This window comes from Pezoporus occidentalis, unplaced genomic scaffold, assembly GCF_034315485.1.
Source record: "Pezoporus occidentalis ecotype Australia unplaced genomic scaffold, CSIRO_AGI_Poc_V1 ctg34, whole genome shotgun sequence".
NCBI classification, from domain to species: domain Eukaryota; kingdom Metazoa; phylum Chordata; class Aves; order Psittaciformes; family Psittacidae; genus Pezoporus; species Pezoporus occidentalis.
The window spans coordinates 4,755,157-4,777,735 of NW_026915376.1; the positions used below are offsets into that span (position 1 = coordinate 4,755,157).

The window sequence follows — 22,579 nt, forward strand, 5'->3', positions numbered from 1 at the left end:
GTCCTGCAGGGACCCCTCTAGCTTGAAGTTACTCAAAACGCTGATTCTTTTGACAGGCTTGCACAGAAGAGCACTACGAGTTAGAATAAACATCTAGTTGTAAAGAATTCCCCTGTTTGCAAAGCAGGCTGGCACTGATCAAAGGCATAGCAACCTGAAGCAGGAAACCATGGCGGAGAGACTGATCATTTATTGGATTTATTTTTATTTCTTTTTTACTTTTCACCACCCATATCTGAGACTGCAGACAGATTTTGAAATAAAATACAAATAAATCCAATGATCAGAAAAAGTTGCTGAGGGACAAGGAACAACGTTCTTACATCCTCTGTTCATCTCACATCCTCCTCAGCAAAAAGCCTAAAAGAGCAGCCTGCTGTGAAGGTTAGCTCTGGATTAGACCATTTAGATCGTGGAGACTTCACCTTACCTGCCTTGCAGGTGGAACAACATCCAGTTGCTGATGGAGCATGTAAGATATGCCACAGGAGGTGGGATTTAGTCTTGGGTGCAGTGGGAGGGAGGACTCTGGAGGCAGATTGCTTCTGTAATGCCGCTGCAGTCCCACGGCATGTAATGTCTGTCTTGTATTAAAATGGTGGATGTATTAAAGTGGTTGGATGGTGGGGATCTGGGTAAGACTGCAGCAGCAGCCACAGGTTGAACGTTTCTCACAAATACAAATGAAAACAAGCCTCTGAGGTAAAGCGTCTCCAACAGTGCACCTGCAACGCTCACTGCTCTCTGGACTGCTGCAGGGACTCCAGCCATGCTGCTTCCCGGTTGGCCCACAGGATCTGGTGAACAAGGTACTCGGTCTCCTGGCCCACCCCTGCCATGCGGAGGTCGAACTCGATCAGAACCTTGTTACCTGCCAGCCCTTCCAGCATCTGCTTCCCACCATCCTGCAAGTGGGCGAGAAGGGAGGGTTGAAGGAGGTCAAACAGTGAAATGTATTGCTTTCCTGCCCTCCTCCCCAGAGCAGTCTCAGCTGCCGGCAGTGGGAAGTGAGTGGGAAGATGGTGCCAAAAGGGATGAAGGCCTTCACCCAAGCCCGAAATGTTGCTCACAGGAGAAGTACAGGGAAAGAGTATAACCTTATGCAGCACTCAGTGATATGACATATGCTAATGACTCCCTCTGGGTACAATGTCAGGAGTCTTCAAGCTCAGGCTGGTTAATAGCACGGTGGTGATGATAACCATGAGAGGAGTCTCTGCTCTCCCCTGTCCCCCAGCTCCCTGCACACTGCTGGCTGGGGATAAATGGCAGTGTTATTAGAGTGCTGCTCCTCATCTTGGCAGTGCCAAGAGCCGCAGTGCTGGCAGTGTCCTGTCTGGATGCCATTTTCCATTTGGTGAGATGAGGGGAACATCGCACGCAACTGAAATCCAGCCTGCATGGAACAGAAAATGCAGTGTAGATAGCCTTAGGGAGGCCACTCACTTTGGGGGATTGCTCTCCTTTACCTAAAGCACTGTCTTCAGGGATGTGACAATTTGATTTTTTTCCCCCACAGCTATTCTTTTTCAGCTAACAAATACACCTCCTGTCCCCATCTCCTTCATGCAGGTGTTCCCTTCATCCCAGCATCTTGCCTGTTAGACCTTTTGCCAAGTAAGTTGGAACAAAAAGGGAAGGAGTCTCTTTTTAATGGGGTACAGAGGTCAGGATTTGATGCATCTCTAGCAAACCCCCCCATTTCCCCAAAGATAATACCACAAACCCTTTTGTTGGGCTGCTGTGGAGCTTCACAAATGGGTAACAGGAGAGCTCATGAGAAGGAAGATGCTAAGTATAGACATTATTATTTACTAAGCAAAAATCCTTCTATCCTTTCCAACCTTTGCCCCCTTGTATCATTAAACTCAAATGGTTTTCCACATCCAGGATCATAAAACTCAGAACTCACAAAAGGTTTTCTGCCATCAAATCCTTTTAAAACCGTTGTCAAACACATTGATGCCAATATTCCTGCTAGCAGGGACAGCTGGTCTTGCTGTCTCTTTATTGTGACAGCGAGAAAAATTGAGGCAGTGCAGAAAGTTTAAAAGCCAGCATGATTGCATTTGGCTGTCTAGTTTCAGATTTCTAAAGCTCTTTTTAATCAGCAGAAGAGAAGCAGTCTGGTTTGTGGGCATGTTGCATACTGCAGCTTTTAGGGATGTAGTAAGATTTGTGGATGTTCTTCTGTCTTGAAAATGTAAGCCTGTGTTTTAGGAGCCATTCACAAGCACCCAGATGTGGCACTTTTGACCTACCACAGCATTCCAGAGCTGCAGGGTGAGTTAAAGGAGCTTGACAACCGAGCCAATTTTCTAACAGTCTCCTCTGAGTGCATGATGGACGGGAGAGATTCTGGGAAGGGTGATACTATCTATGTGCTACTGAGTGACAGATGGCACAGCAGATCCAAAGCACAGAGGCTATGCATTAGGCCCTCATCTCATACCACCTATCATTATTATCTACTCCCACATGTGTGAAGCGGCTGTGATTTTTTGCAGGCATACTCCCTGGTTTTCAGTTTCCTGGGGGAAAAGCCTTCTCTGCCCAAAAGCACGAAGCCTGGAAGCCAGATTCAGCCCTGTGAACGAGCTGACTGAGAGAAATGGATGTGTGTGCATGGAAGATATCCTTCTTCCTGCTGTCTGCTAGAGTCTCTTGTGTGCTCTCAAGTAATATTTATCGCAGCAAGACTGCAAAGTGAGGGATGCATTTGCCCCTGTGGCTTCAAGGCAGGGCAGGCTGAGCCTCTGCTTTGCAAGGCCACCACACAGGCTCAGAAACTGCGGGGAGAAGGGTTTTCTCTTACCAGCCCCAGGTGGTTGCATGAGAAGTTGATGCTCGTCAGGGTGGTGTTCTGAGCCAGGACCTGGGAGAAAAGTGCAGCAGTTGGCTCTGACAGCTTATTGCTTCCCAGGTGAAGAGACTGCAGGGTGGCGTTGGTCAGCAGGGCACGGCCGATGGCCTCCCCACCTTTGTCCTCCACACAGTTGAGGCGCAGATTCAGAGAGGTCAGGGTGGAGCTCTCTGCCAGGGCTTGAGCAAGAGCCTGAGCCCCCAGGTCATGGATCTGGTTGTTACACAGGTCGAGGGTTTCTAATTTGCTGTGTTTGATCAACTTGGCAATAGCTCGTGCCCCCTTGTCCCTGATGAGATTGTGGGACAAGTTCAGCTCCACCAGGCAGGGGTGATCCAGCAAGCTGTGGATCAGCAGCCTGGTCTTGTCATCATCCACTTTGCTTCGTGTCAGCTCGAAAACCTGTGGGGATAAAGGACAGTGACACTAAAACATTCAGTGCTTTGGATTGAGCTTTGTACAAGACCTCAGAGGAGTTAAGCCTATGGTCCACCAGACAGGATTCATCTCCCTTCACGACAGAAACCTTTAGCCAGTAGGCTCAAGTAGTTGCTTTTAGAGTGGCCAGATACTTCCAGCAGACTGGGTATGCCATTGATGTCCCATGCTTATCCTAGGGAGAAATGGTTCATCTCTTGGTAGTGCCTGTTCCTTTCTTCTGGCTCTGTGTGATCTCTAACAAGGGGCAAAATTAAAACAAGATAAGGCCACCAAAATGCCTGCAGAGAACAACAGCAAAACTCAACAGTTGAACAGTCACTGAATGAGCACATGCACCCATGGTAACCACATCACTCTCTGTGAAGGGCAATGCCTGCATGGCCAGGGCACCTCACCACAGGAGAGGTAATCTCTTTTCTGGAAGCCAAGCAGACAACTATTTCCCAAAGCATGCCAATCCATGGGGAGAGCACCCAGCCAGCTCACCCTGGCTGCACTCCGGCCAGCAGTGACTGCTGGTGGCTTGGAGGGGCTGAGTATCTGCGCTGCAGTTGCCACAGAACTGAAGATGCTGTTACTGCCCAGAAGGAAAACCCCTCATCACCCTAAGGCAAATGTGAGTGTTACCCCATGCTGTTCTTAGGCATCTCTGCTCCGCTGGGGCATGTTGACACATATTTACTGAGCATAACTACCAAAAACTCCCTATGAAAAACTCTCTTGGCTTTTTCTCTCCTCCTTCACAGAACTGTGTGAGGACTCAGAGCAGGAGTGTTGCTTTCTCTTGTGCTATAGGGAACATGTTTTGTGGGAGTATTTTTCTCACCGACCCTCTGACAACCTGTTCTAACAAGGACATATGCAGAACAAGGTACTCGGCACAAGGCCAGCAAGTTAACATCTCTGCACTCTGCCAGACTGCAACTTGCAAAAGGAAGGGTGCTGCCAGCAAGTAAAAATGGTCCCCGGTTTTCTATCCCCAAGCAATTTGAAGATTGGGCTGAGGGAGGAAGGTTTGGTTTGGGGTGCGTTACTTTCAAGTTCTGGCACATCTTCACAGCGACAGACAGGTTGCAGCAGTCCTGGTAGGTGAAGTTAAAGAGGTTCCACTCGAAGTTCATGCCACAGTCCTTCACACCGTAAGTGAGATGAAGCTCTTCAAGGTGAGGGAGAGCAGTAACGAGGACTCTCAGGTCGTAGTGGTGCACGGAGGCCTCGCTGAATTCCATATCACTCTCTGACTTAGAGAGGTCATCCCTCTTCTCATTTTGATCCACTTCCAATGGTGGCAGGAACTGGTCAACCTCCAGTTTCCGCGCATAGTTTTTGCAGAGCGGGATGAGCTCTAGGACCTGGTTGGGGTCCGTGGTGTTGGGGATGAAACATTTCAGGGTGTTCTCCAGGTGACGTTCAAGGAACATCCTTTTCCAGCTGCCTCCGTAGCTGGAGATGTCACACACTTGCCAGCGCTTGGTGCAGCACCTCTTCCAGTAGTCCTCATCGCTTATTAGGTTGGCAGTGATAGCGAGTGGAAGGCCAGTGGGGAGCCTGTCTAGTACTTTCCTTTGGTGTTCAGGCAACAGACGATCCAAAATAGGGTTCTCTGTAGGGGATGAATAGAAGGAGAGGTTGGTCTGGGCTGTAGGAACGATGGCTGGCGCTGTGGTTCTGCCCTCTCCCCACCTGCATGCCCATGCCCTCCCTTCTGCTGGTACTGGCTCTCTGCTCAGTTGCCAGCGACTGGTGCGAGGAGCAAAGCTGGCAGGAACATACAGGATTCACCCCCAGTTCTGTGCAGGATTTCTAACTTTTACAATGAAACATGAGCTCAATTGGGTTTACTCTGTAATATTTGGGAACTGCATCAGAAACATCTCCCAGTTTAAATTCAGTTTGAATGCAGTTTATGCTCAGAGCAGGACTTCTGCTCCCAAGAGAGCTAGTTCAGCCTTACAGCAATGGGAGCGCTTGGCTTGCCATTTGCTGAACTTGCTCCCTTTGGTTTCTAGGCATATTGAAGGATGATATTTGAGAACAACTGTGTGCTCCTCATGGAAGTCCTTGTGCCTTTTCATCTTAACTCAGGTGTCTGTCTTACCCCACATTGATTCCTGTTTCTTTCCACTGAGATACACTCAGCCTTTAGGCTCATCTTGTTTAACTAAAAGTTCTCTTTTCCCAGGAGCTTTCTCCCCTCAGCCTCTTTCCGAATGCTCACCCTAAGCCTCAGCTGGCTTCTGTCTGGGGGGAGTTTTCTGTGGTAAGAAACGCCACAGAAAAGCTGTACGTACTCACACCGTGAACGCTTGGTGACATGTACACGGCAGTGCTGAGTAACAGAAGTCATCAGGGGATGATTTCTATTTGCACATGGGAAATCAGATTTTGAGACACAAAGTGGGGGTGGCTTTGTATTTCCTTTGTCTCTCTGGCATTTCCTCCAGAAGAAAAACCCATAGTTTTACCTCAGCCTCTTCCTGGAGCCCATTCTCCAGTGTGCTACCGCTGGCACTGCAATGACTTCTCTGCAAAGTCCCACAACAGATGCAGAGGTGGGAGACTTATGGGCAGAACTGGGCTGGCTTCACTTGGGCTCACTCAGGCCGCAGCAGGTCACGTAATGGTGTGAGGGACACCAAGCACACTGCTTTCATGTGCAGCGTAGTCCAATCCATTTGGCATCAGACTGACTGACCAGACTGAGGACTGCAAGGGTGTCCCAGCTCACCCCCCCCAGGTATCATCAGCTCCTGGTGTAAGGCTGCACTGAGATCCTCTGTACTGTCTTATCATCCCAATGTGGACACAGCCTTAGACCTGTCTTTGGTCTTTGCTGCCATGTCACCATCAGCCAAAAAGACATACAGGCCCTTCCTCCTCCCCTCCCAGTCAATTCCCAGATAAGACATCCTTTTTCTGTTTTGCTGTGTTTCATCAGTCCACCTGCTTCACAAGCACATTCCCTGCCTGAGGATATAACTTGTCACATCACCACCAAAAGCCATGGAGAAGGCCTGAGACTGTGAGTACAGTATGTATTCTGAGATGGTAACTCCCATCTACCAAGCTTGCTACTTGATGATAGCAAGGAGCAATTCTCTACCTCTTTGTACATCACTCAGCACAATGGGGCTCCATCCTCAAGTACTACCATAACACCTGCATGAATCAAGAGGAGGAAACAGTGACTCCACAGCCCTGGCTATGGTTGAGATAAGTGAGTCCAGCAGAGCGCAGAATGAAGAAGAAATGATAGGACAAGGTTAGGGCAGATTCACATCCTGGACGGCAGCCCAGAGGACTACAGCCATCCCTGGAGTGTACAAGTATATACTTAGCAACTAAACAGTTTGTTTAACTAGCTGCCCGAGGGGATATTTCTCCCCATCTGTTCCTTTGGCAGGGTTGGGTACCACACTCTTCCCTTCAGATGCATCTGCCTGCCTTGCTGACTCTCTGCTCCCCAGGACTGATGCTCTCACTCTGTGTGTCCCAGGCGAAACACGCTCCCACTTACTTTCGAAATTGTGAGCGATGTGCTGGAGGCAGAGCTCGGTGAGGCAGGGGACAGTGGTGAGGGACCACTCGGGATCCTCGATGAGACGGTGTGCACAGTGTAAGTCAGCAGCGAGGCTGGGCTTCAGTGAATGCTGCGAGGGAGCCACCGTGCTCCTGTCACCAGCCACTGGCTGCTGCATCCTGCTCAGGACCCACTTCTCCTTCAGGAGAAGCAAAAGGAAAATTGCTTGAGAGTCACTGCCGCATTTTCCAGCTGCAACACGAAACGGCAACTTTAGAAAGAGGCCAGTGATGAGAATGGGCTGCTCACACTGCTCCCCTGTAATACACTTGGCTCCTGCCCTTTACTTGCCCCCTCTGCTTGCACTGGAAGCACTGAAGCAAAACGATTTTTCAGCCATATCTTTACACACTGCCCTGCATAGAAAGGTCTCTAGGTACCATATGTAATAAGCAGATAATAATGTGGTGTTAATTCAGAGTGCTGTTGAAGAGGATGGGCAGGGATTGCTTGTTTACTGTCTTTTCCAGTAAAAGAAATAGGTGAAGAGAGCAAGAGCTGGGTTTTAAGAAAAGGAAAATGATGGTTCTTCACACAGCCTGCAGTTGAACTGGGGAATTCCTTGCCATGGGAAGTTGGATGCTGAGAGTCTGTGCAGGTTCCAGGATGAGTCCATGGAAGAGAAACTCCTTGAGACTGACTCAATGCACAGAAAGACCATCTGGCTGAGTATGAGTTGGACATGGATGGGGGGAGAAAGAGTGCTTCTGTTTCTAGCCACTGTCAGAGATGGGATACTGGGCCAGACTCCTCCCTGGTTTGATCCAGTATGCCTGTTCTTATGATTCTTTAAAGACAGATGCTTTACAGATGGATACACTATAACTGTATTATTTTTTCTGCATTTCCCAATGCACTGTCCAGCTGATCTCTTTCCAAACATCCATTAACTGATGAGATGAGTGAGACCTGTTCAAACCACACTGAGCCTAAGCAGATACGAGCTAAAAGAACCAGACTGGAGCAGAAGGAAGGATGCCCACTCCTACTATCTCTACAGAGCTTTCCCAGACCAAAGTTTCCCATTTCCTGTTTCCTACCCCAACCTGAGGACCTATGGTCTCAGCTCACAGGTTCCCACATGTATAGATACTGCCTGGAAGTCCTAATGGTTCCCTTACCAGCCCTGCCAGTCTGAAAGAGGCAGAGGAGACACTAGGGAGGAATCTGCCCTTGAGTTCTGGGTTCAACAAAAGTACCCAGGCTTGGTGAGCATCTCCCAAGGCATACAGACCCATGCAGATCCTTACTGGGGCTAACTGGACATAACAGGGCTGCAGTGCATGGCTGGGGGGTTAGAGACTGCAGGACACTTAAAAGAAGCATGAGGCAGATGGCTGGATGGCAATGTCAGAGGAGAGGACAGCGTCCTGTAAGACCAAGAGGAGGCCTCAGGGCAAAGGTGGCCTTGCACCCCAGTAGAGTCAAAAGGACCCTGCAGTGACATCCTGCACAGAAAGTAACTGCCATGTAGCATCTTGTGCCACAGCATCCCTCAGCTGAACATCACTTTGATCCCAAACAGCTCCTGTTTTGTGAAGGGCATGAGCCAGGCAGCACTCCCCAGATGAAACACCTTAGGTCCTTCCCCCACACAAGGCTGCTTCCTTCTCCTCTTCCCTCCCAGTCTGTGTTGCCTCAGTCAGCACAGGTCCCTCTCTGAAAACTTTGTAACTGGCCTTTCTAGAGCTACTCCCTCTGCTCCTTCCCCCTCCAAAAGACATTTGTGGAACGGGCTGCAGACAACCTGCAAAAGCAGGAAGGAAGGGACTAGAAGAGAGAAGCAAAATGATTCATGCTGTACTGCAGCAAATATGCCAGCAAAGGCTTCTTCAAATGCACTTGAAGCAGGTCCCAGAAGACAGTAACCGCTTCAGAATGAGAATAAGGAAAGGGTGGAGATGGCAGTGGCAGGACATCCTCCGGCACAAAGCGGTTGGACGAAGGGCACAGAGGGAAGCTATGTTTCCTGCAAAGCACTGGTGTGCAGATGACAAAGCAAAGGCTGTAGGAAAAGGGAGCCTGCTTTGTCTGTAGAAGGGTGGGTGTGGAAGGACAAGGCAGATGTGGGGACCATGAGTCCTTTCTTTGCAAACCTCCCTGCTCTCAAAGGAAGGTTCTGTGCCACCACTGAGGGGAAGAGAAGAGACCTGATTCTCCCCAGCACACTGACTGAGCTGAAACCCAGCTTTTGGTGCTTGATGGACTTCAGCAGAAGGGCACGGCTGGATGGCAGTGAGTTGGCATTAATAGAGTAGAAGTGACTGGGAAAAACATTTTCTCCTTGCTCAGTCCTTCATCCTATTCAAAAAGCATCTGTGTCACTCTGCCCCCAGGCCAGTCACAGCTAATTGGAGTTCCTGATGGCTTTCCTGACCTTTTGGAAGCAATTGTTAAAAGCTCTTGTGGAAAGCCAGTGCAGCAGTGCAGCGTCGGTGGCCTAGCATTCATGGCTGGAATGCATGGCTGCATTCCAGCAGATGATCTGATTGCCAGTTTACCTGTGGCAGATTGATTTTTAGAGGGTACTTAAGCTATGGCACATACAGGATGATGGGAAGGACTCCTGAGCACCAGCCGGGAGACAGAGCTGCCCTCAGGCAGAGCCAAAACCTGGCTGTGGAAACAGCGCAGCCCCTCCATGCATTGCATGAAGCTCACTGGGCAAAGCTCTCTTGCAGCAGGAGGTCAGGCTGTGTGCGCTACCCAGGGGCGGTCCAGCCCCTACTTATGATGGCCTCAAAGGAGACACAGACATCTTCGGGTGTCTGTGTCCTGGCTGCTGGGGAGCCCCCCTCGACCTGAGCTCCATGGGTCAGCTCAGCTGGCTCTGCCACCCCACTCATCATTGGTGTGAAGCAAGAGCAAGGCTGTTGTTGGGACAGCCAGCCCGCAGGATGTCTGAATCAACCCCACACCTGTGGTGCCAGGGAAGGGGGGCTGAGTCTGGTGCTGAGTCAGTGCTCTTATGGTGCCCGTTCCCATCCCATCGCCCCAGCACAGTAAGCTCCCTGCTTATCACCAGGGAATGGGCCTCTTTCAGCACTGCATCCCCTCCACCCTGGCTGCAGGAGTCTCACCCAGCCAGAGCACACACGCCAAGTCAGTTTCTACAGCGGGGCTTGCTAAACATGTATTTAAACACCAGAGAAGCATTGTAATTCATTATCAACAAGCCAAGTCAAGAGCGTTAATGTATGCTCCTTCCCACCCACTACATACACATCAGTCACCTATGCTAAAAGGCTTTATGAAATTATATACAATGAATGTGGTCATGTAGTAAATTCCCAGTTTATGTCATTTAACCCTCGGATTAGGCTGAAAGGTAAATTATACTAAAACTTCTATATACGTAAAAAAATTAGAAATCACACTTCCCTATCCGGGAAGAAAGCCACTCACACAGCCAACTTATGCTGCTACCTGGCATGCCTAACCTTCTTCAGCTGAACCTGTTCTGACCTGGGAATAAAAGATTTCTGCTCTTTTGATTCACACCAAAGCCCAGAGAGACCTAAAGAGGAGTTGCATAGAAACTAGTGACCCTTGGCTGATACCTCCCAGCAGCAGTACAGTGATCCAAGAATCGGAGCAACTTCACTGAAGAGTTTGCAAGTGCAGGAGGAATTCCTTTGGAGCTTGGTTATGCCCCAGCAGAGATCACATCTGCACTGAAGCTCAGCCTACCCAGAAACAGAGGGAGCCCTCGTGTCAGTGCAGCAGCTCCCTGGCCTTTGTGCTGTTACCTCTACACCGGGCCGGCTAGCGGGGGACATTGGCAAGCGGCTGACTGGCTAACACACCCCTGATCCCGCTGCCACATGCAGGGACTCACCGCACCTCCTCACGCTCAGAAAAGCTGATGCTAAGTGTGCACTATGGCAGCGTATCGCAGGGTTATCAAGGGGCTGAGGCTCTGCAATGGGCTTTTAAGGAAGTTTAAACAAAAGGGTGCCAAAGGAGGTATCCATTTAGCTTCAGATATAACGGGATTTGTCTGCAATGGGAAGCTGGGCAGAATAAGGCCAGCCAGCCCTTTGGGGGTATGATTAACGCCCTCACCATAATGCAGGCGGTGCGAGGGGCCGGAGCTGTGGTTCCAGGCCACCATGCCCAGGTGAGGGTCACTGCCCCACAGGGGGGTCAGAAACACGAAAGCCCTCCGAGACCTGCTGCCCGCTGCAGCCCGCAGCCAGGCTCCCCTCCGGAGTCCCCGAGGGGGCAGAACGCTCGTTAGCCCGGCCAACCGGTTAACAACCAGAGCTGCAAGCGGCCGGGGGTGGCGGTGTGCAACGGGTGTCCCAGGGGAGGGGGACAGCCATGCCGGGGGTGAAACACGGGGGCCCCTCCTCTCCCCTCGGGGTTTCGGCCGCCCATGGCCGCGGGGTACGAGCAGCCCGGCCCCCCCCCCGGCCCCCCCGGTTCTCACCCGCCGCTGCTGCCGCCGGTCGCTGCGGACGCGGCCGTTGCCGGGGCGGGGCGGTGGCGCTGGGCCGTGCGGGGGGGCCGGGCTCTGCGCTCGCTATCGGGTGCGTTTGGAGCGTCCCCAGCCTGTGCCCCGTGGGAGCACACATCACACCGCGGACAGCGCCCACGGCAGTCCCGCCGGCCCACAGGGGCTGGGAAATCTGGGAAGCTTCGCTGAGTGCCATACAAACCGGAGCTGGTGAGCATCGTGACGAGACGTTACAAATGCGATCCAAGATTAGCCGGAAGGCTGAGCAACAAAATAACGCATGCGAAGAGGCACAGATTAAACAGAAGGATCAAGTGTTTGAGGCTTCCTTTGTGAGGGTCGGAGATCGGGAGTTAGGCTTTGGCAGCAATGTGCCTCTTCTCTAGGTGTGGCCTGATTCTGTCACTCAGCTCCGGAGAGGACGGTGACACCGCCTGTGAGCCAAGCCGGTGTTTAACACAGCGGGGGTGTCAGCAGCCTTGCAAAGCCTGCCACAAACACTGGCCTCGCACTGACCGCATTATTCCCGGGAACATATCTTCAGGGCTTTTGAGATCTTGAAAAGCAGAAGTGAGAGCAATATAAAGCTAGAAATACTTTCTCTTGCACCGATTTCCATGCACATATTCAGTTCGACTTGAGAGAACCAAACTGCACCCACAGAAATAGCCCTGCTTAGTTGCCTCCACAATTTTGAGCTGAGCCTTCAACGAGCTATCACCACCGAGGTCTTTAGCCTACCTCACACCTAATGTAATACAAATGTCATGTTTTGAAGACTTCACAGTCCAGTGGAGTCCAGCGGTGTCTGCCCAGAGTCATTGATTCCCAGAGACAACGTTGCCCAAGTATTGCAGTCGGTTGTTGAACCGGATGCAATCATACACTGAAAACAAGTAATGTCGGCTGATAAAAATAGCTTTATCTACCTTAGCATTTACTTCCACGAGTGTAGACATTAGCATGTGTTTCCATGGGGTGTGCAGTTGCAGTTGTGCCTCAAATGCCATGGAGTAGCTGACTGCATGGAGGGTAAAACACCTATATCCAATCCCATACCCATTCCCATTCCCCCTCTTCACATCTGAGGGAGGGTCTGGCAGAAGGCACAGCTTCCTGCCCTTAGTAACTAGAGCATCATCCTACCAGCAAATCCCAGCTGCCCTCTATATCCCTCTAGCTGCCAGGTCTCAGATTTCCCCCAGACAGCGTGATGGTGGTGTGCGTTATCAGCTCTTCTGTCTTTGCCTGGAGTTTGAGGACAATGTAACAGCAGTTGAACTTGGTATCACGACAAATAAATAGGAGAGGATCCAGGTCCTTCAGTGTCTTCTGTGGGAGGAACATACCCCACATGGCATCTTCTGTGGCTAAGGTGAGGTTTCAAGTGCTGTTCTGGAGACAGAGCTACGGCTGTAGGGTGACAATGCATTTTAATGTCCTAGGCATGAAGGACTAGAAACGTGTTATCCTACCTGGCTTCTCCCACTTTAATATCTTAGTCTCTTTGAGGGTGTTTGTAAAGACTTGCTGGGAGAAGAGCCATGTGGGGGTGAAGGCAGCACCATGACATCCTGGGAAGGGAAGAGAAGGGAAAATCCTTGCTTTTTTTGGCTATGTCTTAAAGCTCACTCAGCTGGGTGTGATTTCTGGAGCTGTGGCATCAGAAGCTCAGGCTTTGTCAGAAAGCTCCAAACTGCTCCATCCACAAATGGTCTTTCATAGCATGTCCAGGGAGAGAGACTGTTGGCCTGTATGCAGTTTGTGTGCTTCAGGGACCTGCAGAAATTAAGGACCAAGTTGCCCATCCATGGCTGACCTGGGGAGCTCCCTCTTTTGACCCAAATATCCAGTCTTACATTTCCCTTCTCAGCTGTTGCCCTGGTTTCTTTCAGTAACAGGCTCCAGCAAGGAGCAGAGCTTGGCTTCTCTCAAAGAAGATGCTGGATGAGGCCCCTCTCAATCTAGGAATCTTCCACTTCAAGGTGAGCAGCTGAGAGAAGGGGATTCAAGGGGAACCCTCACTCCAGCAGCTCTGGGGGCAAGGAGCACAGCACCAACAGTGACTGTGCTGGTTGTTTCTGGGACAGGGACTATTGCCAGGCATTGCCCAGTGCCAGAGTAGGAGAGGACAGTGCCTGGGCACAGAAAGGTGCCTTTTTCTCCTCTGGCCTGCTTTGCCCAGCCACCAACACAGCCCACAGCCAAGCAGCTCTCCTCTAATCTGCTTCCTGGTTCCTCCCTGGTGGGGTGGCACCAGCACCAGCTGTCTCCTCAGGGACTGCACAAACACATCTGGAGAGGTTTTGCCCATGGCAGGCAGCGGCTTGTTTGCTCTCAGCAGCAGCTGGAGGTAGCAGGAAGGGAAGGGGATGGAAAACCACCCTCTTTGCACATGTCCCCTTGTTAGTACATCTCCTGCAGCCCACTTTGTCCTCAGATCATGCTGTGACAGCCAGAAGTCACTGTACCCGTTCAGGATGTCATTCTATTTAAGTTCTTTACACCATGTGAGGCAGCTTCTCTAGCTGATGCCTTCAGCGAGGCAGCCCCCATCTGTCAGATGCAGTTCATCTCTCTGAGGGGAAGAGCTGCGGGTACAGCTGAAGGTCAGGTTTGAGAGAAGGCAGTTGGTGTTTGATATCTGCCTGACACCAAAGGGATTCACTGGGGCAGCAGCCAGCAAGGTCTGTCCTTGGCACTGGGGGAGTCCTCTTGCACAGGTGGCTTCTACCCTTTTTCAGTGAGGAGCACAGAAAGTTACCCAAACTGGGAGTGGTCAGCTGATTGAGGATGCTAAGGAACAGGAACTGGCTCCAAAGCCCTGTGTCCAGGCTCTCCGCTGGCTGGCCCTCTGCAGCTCTTGCTGGGAAACTGCTTAAAAGCACCTAGTGTCTGCTGGAATCATGGGGGAAGCAACAAAAGAAACAGCATCCTGGAAGGAGGAAAAAGCCCCCTGCATGGCTGGCACTGGAGGATGGGGAGCAGGATGCTCTCTGTGCTGCCGCTCCTCCCAAAGCTGTCTGCTCTCCCTGGGTCCCCGCAGGAGCTGTGCAGCTGCTGACAGCTATTAATAGGTAGGGAGAACATGGGCTCTGTCTCCTACCGCTTCCTGGGATGAATGGTAATTACCCTTAATTGGACTGGATTTGGTTCCACCACCTACCTTCCAGCCCCCTTGCCTGCGCTGGCAGGGGGAGACCAGCCCATCTGCTGCCTGTGCCGGCTCTGTGGGGAGCAGGGATCAGCACTGGGAACAGAGTCCCATCTCCCCAGGACATCTCGCAGGCCTTGCCCGTGGATGGTGGGCATGGGGAGGAGCAGAGCTAGCAGCTGGCAGGCTGCAGGCATTTGGCTCACCCTGGTCTTTCCAATAGCACACAGGAGCCCTGCAGGGAGTGAGATAAACAATCCCACCAAAGCCTGATGGTGCAGATGGGTTGGATGCTCTCTCTTTGAGTTTAATTAAAGAAACAAGACAGAAGAAATAATGAGGGGCTCTGACCTGTCATTATGGTTGGCATCCCCACCGCCATGCATCACATGGTTCTGTGAAAAGGGCATCCTTTGCTGCCAGCGCAGGATACAGCAGGGCTTGTCCCCCATTTCCCACAGGGCACAGCCCAGCTTCAGTGGGGTTAGTCAGGATACAACCTGCCCAAGGGGGTGTTTTTTCCCTTATTATGCCACTACACCTCTGGCCTGAGCTCTGAAACAGGAAGTTTTCTTTCATCCAGGTTATCTTAGGCAGATGCAGGAATAGCGCAGGAGGTTTTCTTCATCCACTGAGGCTGCACCTCCCAGGAATCACATCCCAAGAAGATGGAGGCAGAACTGGATGCCATTAGAGCTTTCTTGTACATCTCAGACCCTGGCTCTGGAGCAGAACACCCTCTACCTGAGCTGCTCGGTAAGGCTGCACTTCACTAACCCCACCTCTGTGCCATCCTGCCCGTCTGAACAGCCACAGTGTCTCAACAAACCCTTGCTGCTCCTCCAGAACTTGGATTTATCCCTGCCTGGTTCAGCTCAGCAGCTGGTAACACTTTCCACTGTGGGAACCCCCTTCTTTCACTGACCCTTGCTGCTTGTGGCAGGGAGAGAGGGAAGGGGCAGTCGCACTGCCTCATCCTGCCAAGCTGAAGCTCCCCAGACAAGGCAGTTTCATTTACCTCTTCTTAGGTTTTAATTTCTTTTCCCACATTGTGTGTTTGCTCTTGACTGAATCACGAAAACCCTCTTGCAGGCGGGATCCGTGCCTAGGGACCTACTGGCTCCCGTTAGCAAACGCCTCCCTCCTTGCTGCTGGAGCCCTCTCTCTGAGATCCCTCCAACGTCAGGCCAGAAGATTCAGGTCCCTCTGCTGACTCCCACTCAGCCCAGCGTGTTGCATCCAAATGCCAGATGGCACACTAGGCTCAGGCAGGAGCGGTGCCAGGCTCCCCTCCCTTTCTCTCCACCCTTGGGTCCACAGAAAAGAGGCGGAGAACCAGCACAGCCAGGTTCCAGACTGCCGTGTTTGCTACAGCTTCCCTGGTCTTCAGCCCCACTCACTGTGGAATTGACACGGGAGGTGCTGGTTGAGCCCCAGCGTGCCAGGGAGGAGAGGACCTGCTCCAAGGCTGTGTCCCCTGTGCCCAGTTCCCTGTGCTAAGATTAACAAGCAATGCCCAGGACTGGAACACAGCCGCTGCTTCCTCTGTGCTCTCGCACCCCTGTTCCTTTCCTTCCTTGTTGGAAAATACCTTGTTTGGCCAGGGTTGCTCACCACCACTGGGTAACTGTCTGCAGAGTTCTGAAGGTTCAGCAAGCTTCTCTCAGCCCCTAACCCCCCCTTAATGAAATGAAGAGGAGGAGAGGAAAAGCAAAGCAACTGTCCTGCCTGAAAGCATGATTTCGAAGCTGTGGGCAGCAGAAACATCCTATTTTCAGTCTTTGGGCAGCAAAACAGACTCAGGGAGGATTTGCTCAGATTTTCCCAGCCTTTCTGCTTCAGATGGCTGCGTTAGCAGAATATCTGCTGCTTTTGGCTCAGAACTGGGTGGCCCCTAGAGCAACCCCCCCTTTTTGGTAGGGACTCAGACACTTTCTGCTGGCTCTTCTTGATACCCTGAGATGGGCATCTCCATTAACACTGCCTGAGCTCTAGGATCTCCACTTTCACTTCTGTGTCACAGTAACCCCCACAGATCCTACCCCTGGAGCATGTGTCCCCTCTCTGCCAGGCTGCTGCCACTCAGCTCCTTGGAGGGCAGAGGAAGACACCTCCCTGAGGTGTTCAGGAGGAGACATGCACAGAAACAGTGCTACCTGCAGCAGGTCGCACCATTGAGGATGTAATCAGTATAGAAATGCTGGCCACTGGATGCTTTTCCTTGCCCTTCTCCTCTGCTCCTTTATTCCTATGAAATGGGGTGCCGGCTGTGCCCAGTTCCCCTCAGATGTGCTGGTCATGTGCCTCCCTGCCCTGGCATGTGGCTGCTGGCTGCAGGGCTCTCTGGCATGGATGGCATCCCCTCGCTCCACAAACCTGGCAGTGGGTGCGGGAGCCAGGCTGGGGCACCATGTGGGAGAGCAGAGCTGGCTGCGTTCTCCCTCGGAGGAGGGAAAGCATCTAGTCAGTGACTTCTATTCCTGGCTGGGCTTGTTGCAGCCTTCACGACATTCAGAGCAGGTGTGAAGCTTTTCCCTTCCCAGGCTGGGGATGGGAGCTAGTGGGAGGTTGTTTTCCAGCACTTTCATGGAGATAGTCTGTTGGTTTTGCATGGTGTCTTTTTTCCCCACAGTGATCCGTGCTTTGACTTTTAGCTTGTGACTCTGCGTCATTCCATTCCCTGCCCCAATTTCCACCTCTCCCTGTTGTGCTGTTTTGATAAACCCAAGGTGCTCGGTGCTTGCAGTCAGGGGTAAGAGGTCTTGAGGGATGCAGTGGGGGATCAGATCCTACAGCACAGGCTGTGCACAGGGAGATTTTTCAAGAAGGCCAGGGCAGGCAGTGCAGCACCTTTCCCTCGTGGCCCCCAGAAAGCAGCTCAGAGGTTCAGGAGCTTTGTTAGATTTGAAATGAGGGCATTGTCCCTTCTTGCCTTTTTTACTCTCAAGCCCAGCTTGGCTGTGACACCTGTTGCAGAGGTACACCTGGTACTCCTTGCAGGGGCCACCCCTTCCCTTGAAGGCTGGGAATGCTCCTCAGGGCCTGGCCCACGGAAGAGAAAGCCCTGCGGGTAGGGGTGTGAGCTCTTCCAGCACCCCTGGGGCTGCTGGGCTGCATGGAAGTGGGGGTACCTGGGGAAGAAGGTGCTATTTCCACCTCTCAGTGTTCCCCAGCAGCAGCTCCATACATCCTGCATCAGCATTTCCAGAGCGTGGAATGGGTGGGCAGAAGGGGAGCCCCATCCACCGCGTCGCAGCAAGGGCAATGTCGGGGCGGACGCTGATGGAATAGGACAGCCCGGGCGCTTGCACGCCACGGGCTGCTGAGTTGCTGCTGTCCTTTGGTGCCCTTTTCCCACCCCAGCAGATCCCGGCACCGGCAGGGCTAGGAGCTGCCAGCTGCCATCACCGTCCTCCAGAGCCATGCTCCATGACAGATCCGCTTCCCCCTGCTGCTGCGCCCGGCTCCTGGGCGCTCCCAAGCCCCGCAGCGGGGTGCTGGGGCCATGGCACAGCCCCGGCTTCCTCCGTGCTCCCATTCAGGGCTTGGCTGGTGGAGCAGTGCAGCCCGAGGCATTACACTCGTGCTGGGAGGGCTGGGTGAGCGCCGCCGAACGCCTCCTGCTGCAGCTCTCTGCCACCGCTTTGTCTGAACGTCTCTGCCGTGTCTGGCAGCACCGCAGCCAGCTCCAGGAGAGCCATCGGGCTTCCCCCTTGTGCCCTGTCACCGCATCGTGATTGCAGTGACAAAGGGCCCTGGGCTCAGTCCCAGCACGCTGCAGGCTCTGCTTGCTGAGCTGGGCTACCCGCAAACTGCAGCTTGAGGGTTTGTTCAAGGGCCTTTGAAACCCACAAGAAACGACCTGGAGTGCTCCCAAGGACAGCAATGTACCAAGTCCAGCTGCTGCCTCTGTACCTGGCCTGTCCCCAGGTTATGCTCTGTGCTGCTTCTGCCAGGCCAGTATGAAGCCTTCCATCCCTGATTTCTAAGTCCAGCTGTGCCCCTCTGTTACAAGGCCTCTGGGGCCAACAGGTTCTTCTCAGTAGTACTGCAGCTTGGTGGGACTTTTCTTCTTCTACTTCTCTGGCTGGGTACCCAGGGCTGGATGCCCAGGGTGATGCTCACCCTGGTGAGCTGGGGACACCAGCCACAGAGACCTCGCTTGCTGTTTTCTCAGCAAGAAACTGCCAGCTTTGGTAGCTCCCCAGTCCTCAGATGTGGACAAGGGGTCTCTTGTCCTGGAGCCTGACTCTGGCAGGGAATGGTGGTGCCCGTAGCAGGGACACTGCAGCCATCACATCCTGTGCTGCTGCTCTGGGGCTATGAGAGTCAGCAGCTCTTGGGTTGCTCTCAGGCAGACCAGCCCTCTGCAGAGAGCAATCCTGGCTCTCTGGGCCTTTGGTCTGTTCCAGGTGGGTGACTCCTGTGTTTTGAACAAGGCAGGGGAAGAAAACTGAAAGTCCAAGTGAGCAAAGCAGCCAGACTGAGCCAGGACACGTCAGAGCTGCCTCTGTCAACACCGTTGCTGAGGCAAGCAGGCAGGCAGGTCCTTAATTATTGATGGTACTTATAAATAAATGCTGGGGCAGGGAGAGGAAGGTTACAGAGGAGCAGCTGCTGGGAGGAGGAGGGAACCTGAGAGCTCACTTGCTTTAAAGGTCATTCAGTTTGGCATCTCTTGCCCCTTTCTCTGTAAAACTTGGTGATGTTGGATTCAATGGATTATCTTCCTTGTGTGTCTTCTTGCTTCTGCCTAACCCAGCCAGATGAGAGGACGAGGAGGAAGAAGAGGGAGGAAAGACATCTGCAAGAGGGGGCAGTGAGGGAAAGAAAGGGGAGGAAAGGAAATACCATCAGAAATGTGGGACAAACAGACAAACGAGGAGACAACAAAAATAGTAGAGCAGCAAATCCCAACCCAAGTGTAAATAATTCTTCACCATGTGAAAAGAAGGTCTATGTAGGCTCAGATTCATCTTCCCCTTCCTGGGGCTTAAGCCCAGGAAGCGCATGAAATGAGGCTGGACAAGGACTAGAAGGGGACATAACGATCTTGACTGGGGACTGGAATAGTAACCCAGTGTCTGTGTAGTCTCAGGCACTTGGGGTGGAGCATCCCAGGAAGACCGGACTATCTGATGGCAATAGCTCTGGGATAGGGATCCCACAGCCAGCTGAAAACACAGGAAGGACTTAGAGGTTGACAGCCTCCATGGAAGTCTTAAGTGACTGTGGATGATGGGGCTTCACAACTTAGTCTGAAGCTCCCAAGCTTGCAGAAGTGATACACAGGCGTTGGGTGCAATATGGGTTCAAGCAAGATGGAGCTCCTTTCAGCCTCTTCAAGAGCACACTGCAGGACATGGTCTCCTTCCATCCCCTCTCCAGTCTCAAGGGAACCATTGCACGTGGTGGGCAGCAGCACCCCAATGTCCGGGGCTGGACATGGGTGTAGCTTTGCTCACCTTCCGCTGGGAGCCTGATCTGGTTGCATGAGGGCAGTGCGTAGTGAATGCCGCAGTGCGCAGTTGTCTGGATGGTGGATCTGGATGCAAGCCGGGTGATATGCTGATGTCCTGGGCCTCCTCCAGTAGGCTAAGCCCCAGAATGACATAAATCAATCAAAATTCATCCCTTGATTTCCCTCCAGTGGGCTGTGTGCAGCTCCGGAGGGTGGGCTGAGCAGCAGGGTGCTCCTGACAGCTGTAGGGCTGGTTGTGGAGCTGGTGGTGGGGAGGATGGAGAGGCAGTCCCCTTCTCCCAGCGCTGCTGCTCTCTGGAGTAGAGGTGCCTGTGCTGCAGCTGAGCAAATCGCGCCTCCCGGCAAGCGGCAGAAAACACAGCTGCAATCCAGGCTGACTGCAGGGAGCCGGCTGGTTGTGAAGGGCACGCAGCAGAGGAGAGCGAGCTGCGGGATCCCTCCTGAGTTGCCTCTGCTGCCTCCTCGGGCTGTCGGCTCTCCGCTGCAGACAGCGTTCTGCTGTGATGGAAACGTGGTCCAGCTCCAGCAACGCTTCCCGGGAGCCGGGAACCCAGGGACAGAGGGGGGATTGCAGTCATGGGCAGCTCCTGCCCTGCTCACATGCCCTAACGCTCCTCCTGTCCCTCAGCTGAACACCTCTAGTGCAGAGCCATCCCCTCCTTTCCCAGACAAGCTGCGGTGCAGAAGGTGAGGCACCACCAGCTCCAGGTGGCCCTGAGCTGCCCCCGCGGGATGGGATGTCCCATCTCACCAGGGGTGCTCTGGGTCTGCGGTTCGCTACTGCAGCCTTGTGTGCGCCGTGCATGGGTGCTGCATGGCCTGAGTGCCTGGCTGCTGTGGGAGAAGAGAGCAGTGTGTGGCTCAGCTCTGCTACCACCGCTAAGATCCCAGCACCTCTGCGGAACGAGTCCCGGGATGCAGCAGCCTGCCCCAGGCCTGGGTGGCAGGGGTGCCCAGGGAGAGCTGCGCTTCCCTGTGTGGCACCCTCTCACTCTGCAGCTCAGGCTATTGAGAGTGATGCTCCTGCAGCAAAGTGGGGTGAAGAAAGGCAAGCAAGTACTTGCTGCTCTCCTTTTGCTGAAGTCAGGTAGTTATTTGCGATTGGGGCTGGCAAGCCCTTGCATTGCACGTGCCCTTAAGGGACCTCGGGGTCCATCTGGACTTATGGAGGTGTTGCCAACCTGACAGCACCTGCTCACAGCAAAAATACCATTGTCTCTTAATGAGTTTCCCGCTTCCTGCCGTCCCTTCTGCGGGCGTGTGTTTGGAGTTGCCAATGTGTGCCCAGGGTACTACTCGCCCCTTGGGTCCTTGATGACTGTAAGAGAATGTAGGCTACTATTCTGGCCGGAGAACTATATTAAAACCCTGTGTTTCAGTCCCCAGACCCCTCCCAGCTGAGCGCTGCTTGACCTGCCTCTAAATACAGAGCATCCTGGGCAGAAATGTGGCAGCTACTGTGCTGTGGCACAGGGTGCTAATGCACTGTCCTTGTGTGGCAGGGAAAGGGGCGGACAGGATGTAAGTCTGTGCAATGGGGGGTTCATCAGAAGACCAGCAGGAAATGCTCTCTTCCAGGACCAGCGATAGCCTGGTATGGCCACAGCCCAAAACCCAGAATTGCTACTGCAATGACCCATTTACCAGGCTGGAGGGATATGGGCACCACGGGTGCCTCCACAGAACTACTCTTTTGTAGGACAGCATCCTTTTCCACCTCCAATTACAGAGCAGGTTTAGTGCTGCTGAGCTCATGAGATCGAGTCAGATCATGATTTGGTTATGCAGTGACCTCGTAAATCCTTGCAGGCTCAGAAAGAGGAAGGGAAATTCTGAATTCCGTGCCCAGAAAGGTCAAGAGCAGCAAATGAGAAGAAAGAAAATGAGCTCCAAGCTGAAGGCTCCCTCCAAGAATGCCCTGGCTGAGGCAGGAAATGAATAGCACCATCACAGCAGGCTGCAGCCCCTTAAGGGGCTGAGCAGAAGTCTAAAAGGGGTCAGTAGTTTTTGAACTAAAAATCAGGCCAGAGGGGGTTAATTTTGTGAGGCTACTGCTGGAGAGCTCAGGCTCTGCTTTTGTAGCATGGTGCAGGAGCTGCTTAACCCAGTATTCCTCTCCTCCTCCTCACACCTACTCTCCAATACCGAAATGAGACATCATCTCCTGTAGCAGCTATTAATATAGCAACACAAAAAGCACCCTGGGAAGGTGCTTTCCCAGTAAGCTAGAGCACCCCTGCACCTCCTCACACCTGGTACCACTGTGGCCCAAGTGAAACACAGGAGCTGTGCAACACCAGGAACTAATGCTGCTTTCAGGTGACAGCATGAACCATCCCCTGGGACTCCACAAACCCTACACGAGCCTCGTTCCAAGGCCGTGAAACACTGAGCTGGATGTTCCAACTCTCTCCTGTGTTCAGGTGCCTTGCAGACATGTTATGAGGACCTCTGCCTCCAGAAACAAACTTGAAAAAGCACTCAGCTGGCTCTGCTACAGCATACAGGAACAGAGGCAGATCTGGGGTGAGCAGGGGGATGGCTGAATTCTTGGCAGCAGAACCTTGGCCCACAGTCCCCTTTGCAGCAAGCCCTGCTTT

The 22,579-nt window shown here is 52.7% G+C and overlaps 1 protein-coding gene and 1 long non-coding RNA gene across 3 annotated transcripts; one reads left to right on the top strand and one right to left on the bottom strand.

Annotated features, from left to right (window-relative positions):
- Positions 1-332: 332 nt before the first annotated feature.
- On the bottom strand, positions 333-11,358 carry TCTE1 (t-complex-associated-testis-expressed 1). Its single transcript, XM_062629650.1, has 5 exons — positions 11,317-11,358; positions 6,822-7,076; positions 4,339-4,907; positions 2,816-3,265; positions 333-905 (listed from the first exon to the last, which is right to left on the bottom strand). The coding sequence occupies exons 2-5, from the start codon at positions 7,000-7,002 to the stop codon at positions 735-737; spliced, it is 1,371 nt and encodes a 456-aa protein (XP_062485634.1). The 5' UTR covers positions 7,003-7,076; positions 11,317-11,358; the 3' UTR covers positions 333-734.
- A 1,259-nt stretch (positions 11,359-12,617) lies between these two features.
- Positions 12,618-22,497, top strand: LOC134169253 (uncharacterized). 2 transcript variants are annotated; one of them, XR_009966833.1, is made up of 4 exons: positions 12,618-12,718; positions 13,239-13,328; positions 21,789-21,975; positions 22,403-22,497. It is a non-coding gene; the product is annotated as an uncharacterized LOC134169253 (long non-coding RNA). The 2 variants fall into 2 exon arrangements; XR_009966832.1 differs by lacking the exon at positions 22,403-22,497 and having other exon boundaries at positions 21,789-22,015.
- The last annotated feature ends 82 nt before the right edge of the window (positions 22,498-22,579 follow it).